The sequence below is a fragment of the Takifugu rubripes genome, unplaced genomic scaffold (assembly GCF_901000725.2).
Source record: "Takifugu rubripes unplaced genomic scaffold, fTakRub1.2, whole genome shotgun sequence".
Lineage (NCBI taxonomy): Eukaryota > Metazoa > Chordata > Actinopteri > Tetraodontiformes > Tetraodontidae > Takifugu > Takifugu rubripes.
Genome location: NW_021821638.1, coordinates 411,223 through 424,119, shown reverse-complemented (window position 1 = coordinate 424,119; position 12,897 = coordinate 411,223). Strand labels below are relative to the sequence as shown.

The following is a 12,897-nucleotide window of genomic DNA, read 5'->3' as shown; positions in this document are numbered from 1 at the left end:
TGCTGTTTGAATTTTACACCACAGCAGCACATTAAAAACATTTGTGGTCAAAGTATCACTTTAATTCATATTTTTTTTATGTCAGTATAGATTCTCTTTATATACTGTTATTTATAAAATAATGTGTGAATGGTGATGCCTGTAGTTTTCGCTGAATTAGAAAATAATGACATCGTAACTGCCGTTGATATAAAGTGAGAAGACAAATATGTGTAAAGACCTAAATAATTATCTGAAAACGGTATCGCGGATATCACCAATTTCTGATGCCTCTCGTTACAGATAAAGGAAACTATCTTGTTTTGGTGTATTTCCTCAGTGCGACCTGGATATTTACCATTATCTTGGTTATTTTATTAACCATTTCACTTTATATGACGAAAAAGAGAAACAGCCAACACTTTCTGGGTAACTGATGTAATATATTTTGAATATTCTTAAAAATAATAAATAAATGAATGTTGCATTCTGTGTTTAAAAGACTCACAGTCAGGGATCCCAGACTCACCCACAGCAAACCCAGCGGTGAATATCATTTTGATTATTTTTAAAAAAAATTATTTAAATGTGTGTATATATATTTTTTAATTCTCTCTATTTGCCTGCACCAATTTTGTTGTGGGCAATTGCCGTTTCATTTTATTACCAGGGCAACCAAAAGGAAGACAACCTCCATTATGCTGCTTTGAGAGCCAACCAGTCCAACAGATCGAGGAAGCAGAAGAACAGACAGAATGAATGTGTGTACTCTACTGTGAGGTCGTAGATGTTGTCCCTTTGTCATTACAGCTCATCACAGGAACAGTAATAATACCATTTTAAACCAATGTTGGAGCTTTTTTGTGCTGTGTTTTAATAATTAGGGTGCATTTCCTTGTAAATTTTACCATTTGTACACTTTCATTTGGAGAGTCAATTAAACACGTTTTGCTTAATGAATTTTGTTTATTCTCGCCATATCCAAATTGATATTCAATTACTTTAACACCATAAATACATTGAGGTATAGATTGTACAGTGGTCACAAAAGCTTTACGTTTCTTATCCAACCTGGAAAGATTAATTTTAATACACATTTAAGGCAAATGTAAGTGCACAAAATACTAATAATAATATGACTAATTACTAATAATTGATGTCCAAAAAACATACCAGTGGCTGGAAAAGGCCAGACTGAAAGACAGCACAGAGCCAGTAACCATGGCTACACAAGAACAGGCCCTGAACACCAGAGCAATAGAGGCCAGGGTCTACCATACCAGACAAGATCCCAGGTGTGGGCTGTGTAGAGAAGCCCCTGAGACAGTCTAGCACATCACAGCAGGGTGCAAGATATTGTCAGGCAAGGCATACATGGAGCGACATAACCAGGTGGCTGTTATAGTGTACAAGAACATCTGCCCTGAGTATGGACTGGAGGTCCCAGGGTCCAGGTGGGAGACACCCTCGAAAGTGCTGGAGAACAAGCAGGCCAAGATCCTGTGGGACTTCCAGATCAATACTGACAGGATGGTGGTGGCCAATCAGCCTGACATAGTGGTGGTGGATAAACACCGGAAGACAGTGGTGGTGATAGATGTAGCAATCCCAAGTGATAGCAACATCAGAAAGAAGGAACACAAGAAGCTGGAAAAATACCAAGGGCTGAAAGAGGAGAGAGAGAGAATGTAGGGTGTGAAGGCAACAGTGGTCCCAGTAGAGATTGGAACACTAAGGGCAGTAACACCCAACCTGAGTAGATGGCTCCAGCAGATACCAGGAAGCACATCAGAGATCTCTGTCCAGAAGAGCGCAGTCCTAGGAACAGCTAAGATCCTGCGCAGAACCCTCAGACTCCCAGGCCTCTGGTAGAGGACCCAAGTCTGAAGAAGGCACCACCCAGGGGGGTGAAGAAGAGAATTTTTATTTTGTTTTTTTTTTATTCAAAAAATAAATAAATAAAATATATATATATACCGGTATAGATAGATAGATGGATGGATGGATGGATGGATGGATGGATGGATGGATGGATGGATGGATGGATGGATGGATGGATGGATGGATGGATGGATGGATGGATGGATGGATGGATGGATGGATGGATGGATGGATGGATGGATAGATAGATAGATAGATAGATAGATAGATAGATAGATAGATAGAGTCATACTGTGTCTGGGTTTTACCTTCCACTGTCATAAATTTATTGTATCTTGATTTACATCTTTTCTGTTGTTACTTTGACAATAAAGTAGCCATCAGTACAAGACGAACACTTATCGCAAAGGAATTAAGAGTTGTGTTTTTCATTTTAACAGAGTCTCAAGCCTCATTATTAAGAGCCCGCCCACATCAAAGAGGTACTCTGTTGTAATGGAAAATACGCTGTACCGTAGCGTGGTGAGTCAGTGTCATGCCGATACTGTGTGGTGAAAAGCTGAAACATGTGACTTGTGCTATGTCTATTTTTCACTTATCTAATTTAGATTGTTATCTGCCAGGTCATCTCACTGTGGTTACAAGCATTTGACAGTCTCTCTCATTTAGCCAGAAATTGACTGTGATAGGCAGTTTCCTCCTGTTCTACATAAACAACATATATTTACTTAGATATTCCCCACTACGATGAGGACACCCTTAACTATACCTCAGTTTTGCATGTGGTGCCATTAATGTTTGCCACTTCATTTCCTGTCTAAGTCACATTAAACCTTGGCTGGCCTTTGACCTATTGGTACTTCAAATTTTGAATTATGGTCATTTCAACCTGTGGACTCAGCACAAAAAGATGATCTGCTCCACAAAAATACTTATTCTGCCAAAAACACATATATTTGGGCATGGGATAATATTGTTAGATTGACTAAAATGTCAAAAGTTAAACTAGAATCATTGTGTCGATTTGACACATTTTGTATTAAAAATGCGAGTTTATGCCCATTGTGGCTCAAACCTATGAGAGTCAAATTATGTTTCTGGCTGAGATGGCGGCCAATGTTGGATGTGAAGGAGCTTTCTTCAAGAACAGCTTTTGTTCACCTCACCCCTCCTATAAAAACTGGGACTTCACTCGCCTCAGCACCACCTGCTGGGTAAACAACTCAAACTGGTACCACCATGGTCATGATTTCCCCCATGCTGATTTTCTATCAGCGGACGTTGGTGACAATGTTACTTTAAAATGTTTCTATGAAGACAGTTTTACAACAACCCTTTACTGGTATAAGCAAGTGATAGGTCAGAAACCAAAGCTAATGTCTAGCTTCTATTTATTTGGTCAAAAAGCTTCCTTTACGGATGAATTTAGAAACAGCACACGTTTCCAGCTGGTTACTGAAAATCTCCAGCATCACTTGACAATTTTAGATTTACGTGTTGCTGACTCCGCTACCTATTACTGCTTAGCAAGCAACTTTTTTGAATATCAGTTTCACAACGGCACAACTGTCAGTGTAAGGGGGTCAGGTTTTAATGTTCCAACTTCAGTGCATCAGTTGGCGTCTGGCACGATTCAATCAGAAGATTCCATGATGCTGAACTGCACAGTTTATACTCCAACCTGCGATGAAGAACATGCTGTTTACTGGTTCAGAAACTCTGGAGAATCTCTACCAGGAGCTATTTTCACCAGTGCAGTCAGAAGGAATAACAAGTGTGACAGGAAAACCAACAGCTGTTTCTTCAACCTATCCCTAAAGAACATGAATGAGTCTCAGACTGGGACCTACTATTGTGGTGTCGCATCCTGTCAAAGCATTGTGTTTGGAGCTGTAACCAAGGTGGAATTTGAGGGTGAGTTTTATTCTAACTTTATGATTCCAATGTTATGACTTGGACTCAAGATTCAGGAGTTTAAAATGATTACTTTACTACTATTACTTGTCCATTGTGAAGGCAGACTTGACACAATGCAAAAAAAAATGTACAAATAATAAAAAAAAAAAATTCAATCAAATTCAGAAATGTTGTCCTGAAAACATTGAATGATTAGGTCAACTTAAATTGATAGTAAAAGCTCCACTTTCCAATTCCACTAATTGGTAACTTTGGATTGGAGCGAAGAATCGTGTCACTTGAGACGAACTGACTTAACGAATACTTGTTCAAGCTACCTCTTCTTCCCTCACCGAAACTTTGACCTCTGTCTGCTGCCGTGTGCATCTACAGATCACAAAGACTCTCTGGTCTTGTTTTACTTCCTGTGTGGTGCATCATCATTCAGCATATTTCTGGTAGTGTATCTGGCTTTCTCGGTGTGCATGATGAACAATCACAGTTGTGAAGGTATAATCAATTGCACTTCCTGTTTTCAATCATGTTGTCTAACATGATTTTTTTCACAGTTTTAGCATTCATTTTATGTTTCAGAATTGTTTCAGAAAAGATTGTCACCTCTGTCCAAACCAAAAGTATTTTTTATTAGTCAGAATAAAGTCGTTCATTAAATATTCAAAAGGCACTGACTTTATTGTTGTCATTTTCAGGATTGTCTAGATGCAGATGGTTCTGTTTTGTGGAAGAAGAAGATAAACAGAGAACATACCTGGACTGAATGTGTTTACTTCAGTGTCAAGCAGTAGAATAGTAAAATGACCATTTTCAACAATTTTAGATATCCTGTAAAACTCCCAAATAGAAAAAGGCTTTTCTGTGGTTTATTTATAGATATTTGATTTATTGTGTACATTCTACATTGTTCAGGATGTTCAGGATCCTTGGTACAATAAAGGAGGAAATAACCAACACACACTTGATTGTCTTGTCCTCCAACGACCAATGAATCATGGTGGAGGAGCTTAAGTGTCCTCAACATCCCAGAATCTGTTTTGTCTTAATTTGCCCCTCATAAGGCCTCCGATGGGAAAGGGGTACTAGGTGGAGGGCCAGACAAAGCACAGATCTCAAAGACATTATCAATTAGGAACAGCATATCCCACTTAGTGACCAGGGGGCCTAGGCCTGTGGTTGGAGCACATTTGTGCGCGACCAGTGGCTGGGACTTTGTCTATGGGCCCAGATCGTCCAAACATGAAACAGAGACATGAGTCTGTCTTGCAGCAGGGTCTGGGGCCATATGCATTAGGTGATAGGCCATGGCAGGGTCACACAAGGATAAAAAGGAGCTCAAGGAAATCCTCAGCAGAAAGAAAAGTTCCTGTTTCACATGCTCTGATTCTGACAAGAAGGAAGTCAATAGAGAAGTTAAGCATGACATGAAAGCAGCCAAGCTATCGTACAAAACCACCCCTTTTACACATGGTCCTGCTGTATCTGCTGTCAGTATCTGCCACAGGCTGTATCTCCAGGGCTTTATTTCCCCAGGTTTTTGATTGGTGCAACAACTGACTGGAGCTAAATGTCACTAAAACCAAAGAGATTGGTGGTGACTTTTCCAACAAGCACTTGCAGCTGTTGCATGTTTCTTATTTAACAAAAATATATCCTTAAGGTTAAAAAAGACTGTAAATAATCCAGAATGTGCAGCTGTTAATTTAGTGTGGCATATAAATTTTAGAATTTGTCTATCTGAATAAGACACACAGGGTATGATGAGAACTTATGTAGACACCCTGGGTGTTAGCTTACACACCCCCACACATGTGACACTGTGCAGTAGAAACAAAACCACAACATCAGTTACTGCTCGACCTGTTTGCTGTCTGTTTTTGCATTTGCAATCATATTTCTTTTTTTTCTTTTTTCTTCTTCTTGGAATAAAACATTACATAATTATATACACATCATGTAAAGAAATACCAAGTAATATGCCATACCATTCATACGTTACCATACGTACAGCCATGTTTTTAGACTATGATGCAAAACACTTAAAGTTTTGACATGTTTAAAAATAATCCTGTACTTATATATTTTGTCCTGCAGTCAATCTTCTTCTAAAATAAGATTCAAATAAAGTTGCAGCCCTTTATTGTCTAAAATGTCCAAATGTGTTTTTTGTAACACTGTCAGAATCTTTTTTTTAATTGTGCTGCAGCTATGACAGCAATAATTGTACATACTTGCATGGTGGGCTTGACTTTTCCCCTTCTGTCTTGGTGGTTTCAAACAGGAAGTCTTTGCTGTGTCTTAACACACAGCAGTCAAACTACATCGCTTCACTCTCTTGACCTTGGCATTCAAAGACAACTAGTGTTAGGAAAATGACATTGCTGTAATGTTAATGTGATCCCCATTGCAGTCACATCAACACATGTTCTTGTCAATAGTGTTATTTCTGTTTGTATTAAGCACATTTATCCATCGAATTGTCTGTATGCAAACATTTTTAGATTAGATTATATTTTAGATTATAATGACACATTCACTTGAGTACATACATTTTGTTTAATATATAGGTTAATAAGTGGACTAGTTAATGATTTTATAGGCTTAAAAAAAACACAATATTCCAGTTCCTGATATACTCCTGGGGTCACACAAGGATCGGTCCCAGTGCTGCTGCTCTTTGCCATATACGCAACATTGCTCAGGCAAATCATCCCATGGTCTCCCATGGTGTTTTATACCACTGCTTTCCACATGGCACCCAGTTCTGTGTCTCATTTTCCCCAGACTAACCCTCAGGCTCAGACTAGATCTCACCATGTCTCTCAGACGTAACCGCATGGATGCAGGGCCACCACCTTCAACTTAACCATGGTGAAAATGAGCTCCTTCTTTCCTTGGCAAAACTATCCATTCATAAAAACATAGATCACAAAATTGGCCCCTGCCTGTTATCGAGGCTGTTTGAAACCTTGGAGTCATGATTGTTGACCATCTGAGGTTTTGTGATCATGTAGCATCAGTCTCCCTGTCATCCCATCACTTTGCCATATCCAACCTCAGAAAAACCAGGCCATTAAACCTACAAATGCTGATACAAGTCATGGTGATCTCCCATATTTCCACTAATTCAGATAGTCCAACGAAAGCAGGCCCATGCCACCTCACTGCTGATAGAGGTCTACTGTACCTGCCCACATTAAGATCATGTCATTCATGCTGACCGACAGACTAATACCTGAATCTGCTCCCTCTTACGTGAACAATCTTGTTTGAGCCCATGCTACCCCTCGTTGCTGCATCATTTTCCAAAAGCTGTCTGTCATAATAATTAGTGAGCATTCACTGGATGCATTACTGCAACATGAAAAAAATTAAAAAGAATGATTGCTGGTTGGTTGGTTGGCTGGTTGTTGTTCATTGGTTAGAAATGATGCACATTATAACTCAACTCAAATTGAATTCTATTTATATATGAAGCAAAATCCTATTCTTAAGGTAATCCAAAGTTTTTTCTTGTGGGTTTTTTTAACCTTTAAATCTTCCTTTAATTTCCCCAACATAAATTTTATCAAGCAAATCTGACATTACAAGTGATCGTGTTTCCTGTATCTCACAGCCTCGAGTCATCTCCGGCTGCCCAATCAGATACAAGTGCAGCATTTATCAGTTTAAAAAGGACCAGTCTTCTCTTCACTCAGCCCAAAACTTGGAGCAAGATGACATCTGCAAAGTTGATTTTCTGGCTGATATGTTTGGAGAAATTTGGTGAGGATTTCTTTTTTGTTTGTATTTTGTTTATCTATGGCATCATTTGCAAAATTCTAGATTTAAACATTAAATGGTGTTCATTTCTAATTATATTTTGTTTTTAGCTCAGACATCTACAATGGAATTTTCTCCATCTTTGAATTGGAAGACCAATTATAACTTGGTCAAACCTGGACAGAACCTGACTTTGCCGTGTCTTCACAAAAGTGATATTTCTACCCAGATCTCTTGGTTTAAAGAAACTCTGGGAGAGAAGCCGATTCTGCTCTGTAAATACAGGATAACAAGTAAACGTTGGATATTTGTTAATGACTCAAAATCCAATCCACATTTCCAACTACATCCTGGTAACAAAGGAACTAATCTGACAATAACAGATTTGAAGTTATCAGACTCAGCGACGTATTACTGTGTAAAACAGTATTTAGATGTATTTGACTTTACAGAAGGTCATAATGTCATTGTAGAAGGTTCAGGGTTGACCATAGATCAGTCAGCATCACAGTCTATCCAAGCAGAAGGTTCTGTGACGCTGAATTGTACAGTACATACTGGGTGGACTTGTGATGGGGATCACACTGTTTACTGGTTCAGAAACTCTGGACCATCTCAACTGGGACTCATGTACAGCCATACAGGCAGGAACAAGCAGTGTGAGAGGAAAACCAACACCTGTTTCTACAGCTTCTCCATGAAGAACCTGAACACTTCTCAGACTGGGACCTACTATTGTGCTGTTGCAGCATGTGGACACATTCTGTTTGGAACTGGACCCAAGCTGGTGTGTGGGGGTGAGTGCTCTAATTTTGTGTATATTATTTTCTGTATATTGTAGAAATTATTTACATATTATCTAGTTTTAAAAATATTAAGCCAGCATGCAGTAATTTATTTAAGTGTCCATAAAAAGGTTATCCTAATTAGCTCTGTTCAGTTGGTTTATACAGTATATTGTGTTTTATCGAAAAATTTACCAGTTTAAACAGATATGACCTAAATAAACCCCAATTCTCTGTTTACACAGAGCTTTCAGTATCTAAAATGAGGAGAAATGAGGAGAAACATAATATTTGTGGTCAAAGTATCACTTTAACTCATTCCTTGCTATGTCAGTATAGGTTCTGTTTCTATATTGTTACTTTATAAAATAATTTGTGACTGGTGATGTCTATTGTCTCCCTGAATTACACAGTAATGACATCATAACTAGCTTAATATAAAGTGAGAGGACAAATTTGTCGAAATACTTAAATGATTGTCTGAAACGGCATCGCGGATATCACAATTTCTGATGCATCTCGTTACAGATGAAGGAAACCATCTTGTTTTGGTGTATTTCCTCAGTGCGGCCTGGATATTTACCATCATTGTGGTTGTTTTATTATCCATTTCAGTTTTTATGACAAAGAGGAAAAACAGTCATCACTCTGGGTAACTGATGTAATATATTTTGAAGATTCTTAAAGGTAAACTGGGAAAATTACTTTAAAAAAAATCTCTTCCTGTGTTTTAAAACAGACTCTCAATCAAGAGTCCAAGCTTCATCCAGAGCAAATGCAGAGGTGGAGACAATTGTGATTTTTAAAAAAAAAAAAAAGTTTATATGTATAAATAATCCTTATTTACACACACTAACTTACCCTTTATAACATATCTCCAGGGCTACCAAGAGGAAAACAACCTCCATTATTCAGCTTTGAGGAACAACCAGCCCAACAGATCAATGCAGAACAGACAGAATGAATGTGTGTACTCTGCTGTGAGGCTGTAAATGTCTTGTTGTCATTGCAGCTTAACAATTAATTAAGTATTTTGTATTTACTCATACCGGTTTCTACATTTTCAACTGTATCATTTATCAGTCTCGATGAAACAAAGTTTTCCTAATAAAGTTGTTTTTTCTGGCCATGTCAACAAATGATAGATTACCTCCATATATTTATATTCATTTTATGAAGACAAAGCTTGTATCGTGCCGTTGCAGTCCTTAATTTGTGAAGTCAAGAGCTGCAACAATGGTTTTCACAAGCATTCATATCCATCGGACTATTAAGTTGACCAAAACACCCACTGGATGAGACAAATGCTCCATTATGTGATCATGACCATGTAAACAGCAGCAGGCTATGTCTTGGATACATAGAAATGCTAAGGCAGGGGCAGTATTATCCAAAGGGTTGGCGTACTCCTGCTGTGTCCACCGTGGTCTCTCCTTCCCGGAACTGCAGGAATGATTTTTGCTTATTTGGGATCCAACTTGCCAGCAGTTTAGAAAATGTTTAGCTCTCTTTGTTGACCTTTTTGACCTTTTTTTGTGAAACTTGGGGCATAAAGACTAACAAAACAGATAACAAAACTGAACACAATACAAGTATTAATTTTTGATTCAATTAAAAATTACTACCTGCTCAAGATTCCCAATACAACTGAAACCTTGACATCTGTCTGCTGCTTTTTGAATCTGCAGACCTTGGTTAGCTTCCTAATTGGTGCATCAGCATTCAGCATGATGAAAAGCAGTCACAGCTGCCATTGTTAAGATATAATCAATTAAAATTTGATTTTGCAACAAAAGACCTTCAACAGTTTTATTAGAATTGTGAAAAAACTGGCCAAGGGATTTTTGTCCATCCCTCTATCAGTCTTCGACTTCTTTATCCCTTTTAAGGGACAGGTGGCCGCTTATCCCACTTCTAACTCACAAAGACAAACAACCGTTCATGCCCTCATTCACTTCTAATGTCAATGCACATGGACACGGGGAGAACAGGCAAACTCTGCCCAAAAACCCCCCCTGACTGCAGGAACCTTCTTGCTTTGTGGCAGCCATTTTAGCCCCTACATAACCGTGCCACCCCTCTGTCAGTTCACCTCATGTGTGTCTCCCCTTGTGTTGTGCCACTTTCATCATGTTGTGATTACTGATCACAAAGTGCCATAATCATAAAGCAAAATCTTTACAAATATTATGGTTATGCCATAATCATAATCTTTGAAAATATTATGATTATGGCACTTTTGAACTACCGTATTTTCACGACCATAAGGCGCACTGTAATAAAAGGCGCAGTCTCAGTTGCGGGTACTATATCTGTTTTTAAAACATACATAAGGTGCACCGTATTGTTAGGCGCATGCTAAAACATACAGTAAAAAATGACAACGAAAGTAAAATGCTGAGTTTTGTCACATTTATTGAACAAAATATTCATTCTTCCGCCACAAAACCATCAAAGTTTTCATCTTCTGTATCTGAATTAAACAGCTGCGCTATTTCAATGTCCAACATCCCAAATTCCTCTTCTTCATCATCTGAATCAGACTCACCAACCAGTTCCGCTTCAGCATTGATTTTGTGAAAGCTCTTCCAATACATGAAGACGGTATCATAGCCCATGTGTCTACAATCCACCCGCATATGGTGGCATAACTTGCCCGCCGCTGCCTCATAGTCTTTGTGAAGGAGTGTTCGCCTACCGTCATCCAGCGCTCTGTCCCTTTCCGTGGCAGCCGAGAACAATGGTGAAGGACCAACTGTTTCACTCGGTTTTCCAGCTCGGGCCACCTTGCTTTGTTCCCACAGGACATTAAAATGTCTTGCAGCTGCTCGATTGCCATTCTCAGCCGCATATTCGACGGCCTACAAATTGCTGCTTTATGTTGTGCCCATTTGATGAAACCCCTTCCACTTCCTTCCAATAAAGCCTCCATGGTCCTTGATGGGCTTGTAATCATCTTTAGTATTTTCACCTTTTTGACATCACTTTTATATCCAATGGCTATCAGCTAAAATTCCTCATATTGAACCTCATTTTGGATCACCCATCTAAGGTCCTATGTTTCTTCACCAGGATGAATGGCAGGTAGGCCCATAGCAAATTGCAGAAGTAAACCAAAAGCAAACAAAATCCAAAATGACTGTTCTATGCAGATGTGGCAGGGCGTGGCCTGCCCTTCGAACAGGTGCCATATGGAGGTAGTGCCTTAATTGGTGGGTGGGGAGAAAAGGTTTATATAAGGCACTGCCTCCAGCTGGCTTTAGTTGTTTTCCCCCTTCGACGGGACGACGGGGGTTGCGGCTTATCTGGGCGGTTCGACCATAGCAAATTGCAGAAGTAAACCAAAAGCAAACAAAATCCAAAATGACTGTTCTATGCAACCATAATGATCACTTCAATCATGAAAAATCACCAGGCAGGCAGCAGACAGTGGCCAGGGCTGGGACAGATGTTAAGTTATGCAAATGGATGTGTGCTGTGCCAGATGCCGGATTGGTCATCCGAAGATCAAGTATCTGCCAATTGGTGGATTGTCCAGGAGGGACTAAATTTAAAGCAGAAGATTGCTGCCACCTGCAAGCTCCTCAACTTCCTCAATAATCCAGTGGGCCTCTGATGTGTTTTGAATCATTGTGATGTGTAAAAGTGCACGGCCACATTTTTTATATTGTTTTCTCCTGTTTTTGAAGTTAGGTAGATTAAGGAATGTATTTTGGTTATTGCCTGTTAGGGAACATTTTCGTTGTTTCTTTTCAATTAGACTGATTCTGATTGTTATTTTGGCTAAAAGTCACTCTGAGGATATTTGTGCTAATAAAACCTTTTGAATTTTGATTTTTGGAATGATCCTTGGTATAAATGATCACCCATGTTAACTTTTGATTAACTTTGTGTCATTGGTCACTTAGACCTTGAGGAAGCTGGGGGTTTGTGTTAGGCTCAGAGCTCCTAGACTGGTTGTAACATGGAACAGGCAGGGTCAGTAAAAGGAAATGAGTCCAGGAATGAGTGCTGGAAAGTCAGGCATGAGGCTGTGGAGAGAGTGACGGGAGTGGCAGCATTGTCCTGCTTATGGCAGAACAGATGGTGACAGGACTCAGTTATTGCTTTGCTTGCAGGATTTATTATTTCTTTTTTAGAACAAAGATACTTTCACTGCTGAAGGGTTTTTTCAAATATGGCTTTTAGTTTTCTGAATCACAATGCTCTCGTGACTTGACAGTGACTTTAATTACCCAGCTAATCATATCATAACAAACTTGCATTAATATATTCTGACGTACACATGATTTTTAGTCTCTTTGCATTGCTCTACTGGACAAGCCTGGGAAATATATGAAGTTGAGAAGTAAAAGGATCATTAGAATTATGTTTTGTGAGTTTATGATCTGTGATTTTTGCTAATTATTGCCTGTGAAATGGCTCCTGACCATCCAGTCCTGATACAGATGCATTATGTTTTCCCAAACTGTTACTAAAAATTGACTGTTTAAGTTGCAAGGATCAATGCAAACCCAGATGTGTCATTCTTGGATTCAAACAGAAAGCCCTCGTATGTTTTTTCATGTACTTTTCCACG

The 12,897-nt window shown here is 39.0% G+C and overlaps 2 protein-coding genes and 1 long non-coding RNA gene across 3 annotated transcripts; all 3 read left to right on the top strand.

Annotated features, from left to right (window-relative positions):
• The first annotated feature begins 263 nt into the window (after window positions 1-263).
• Window positions 264-1,200, top strand: LOC115248522 (uncharacterized). Its single transcript, XR_003887358.1, has 3 exons — window positions 264-408; window positions 482-525; window positions 650-1,200. It is a non-coding gene; the product is annotated as an uncharacterized lncRNA (long non-coding RNA).
• Window positions 1,201-2,966: 1,766 nt separating this feature from the next.
• On the top strand, window positions 2,967-4,605 carry LOC115248512 (uncharacterized). Its single transcript, XM_029832288.1, has 3 exons — window positions 2,967-3,774; window positions 4,150-4,266; window positions 4,595-4,605. The coding sequence occupies exons 1-3, from the start codon at window positions 2,967-2,969 to the stop codon at window positions 4,603-4,605; spliced, it is 936 nt and encodes a 311-aa protein (XP_029688148.1).
• A 2,882-nt stretch (window positions 4,606-7,487) lies between these two features.
• LOC115248511 (uncharacterized) lies at window positions 7,488-11,934 on the top strand. Its single transcript, XM_029832287.1, has 6 exons — window positions 7,488-7,536; window positions 7,644-8,330; window positions 8,847-8,959; window positions 9,054-9,101; window positions 9,200-9,298; window positions 11,803-11,934. The coding sequence occupies exons 1-6, from the start codon at window positions 7,488-7,490 to the stop codon at window positions 11,932-11,934; spliced, it is 1,128 nt and encodes a 375-aa protein (XP_029688147.1).
• The last annotated feature ends 963 nt before the right edge of the window (window positions 11,935-12,897 follow it).

Coding starts and splice junctions, on each gene's coding strand:
- LOC115248512 (XM_029832288.1), top strand. CDS start 2,967: ATGGCGGCCAATGTTGGATGTGAAGGAGCTTTCTTCAAGAACAGCTTT. Junction 3,775..4,149: donor AACCAAGGTGGAATTTGAGG/GTGAGTTTTATT, acceptor GTGCATCTACAG/ATCACAAAGACTCTCTGGTC.
- LOC115248511 (XM_029832287.1), top strand. CDS start 7,488: ATGACATCTGCAAAGTTGATTTTCTGGCTGATATGTTTGGAGAAATTT. Junction 7,537..7,643: donor GATATGTTTGGAGAAATTTG/GTGAGGATTTCT, acceptor TTTTGTTTTTAG/CTCAGACATCTACAATGGAA. Junction 9,299..11,802: donor ATGAATGTGTGTACTCTGCT/GTGAGGCTGTAA, acceptor GTGCTGTGCCAG/ATGCCGGATTGGTCATCCGA.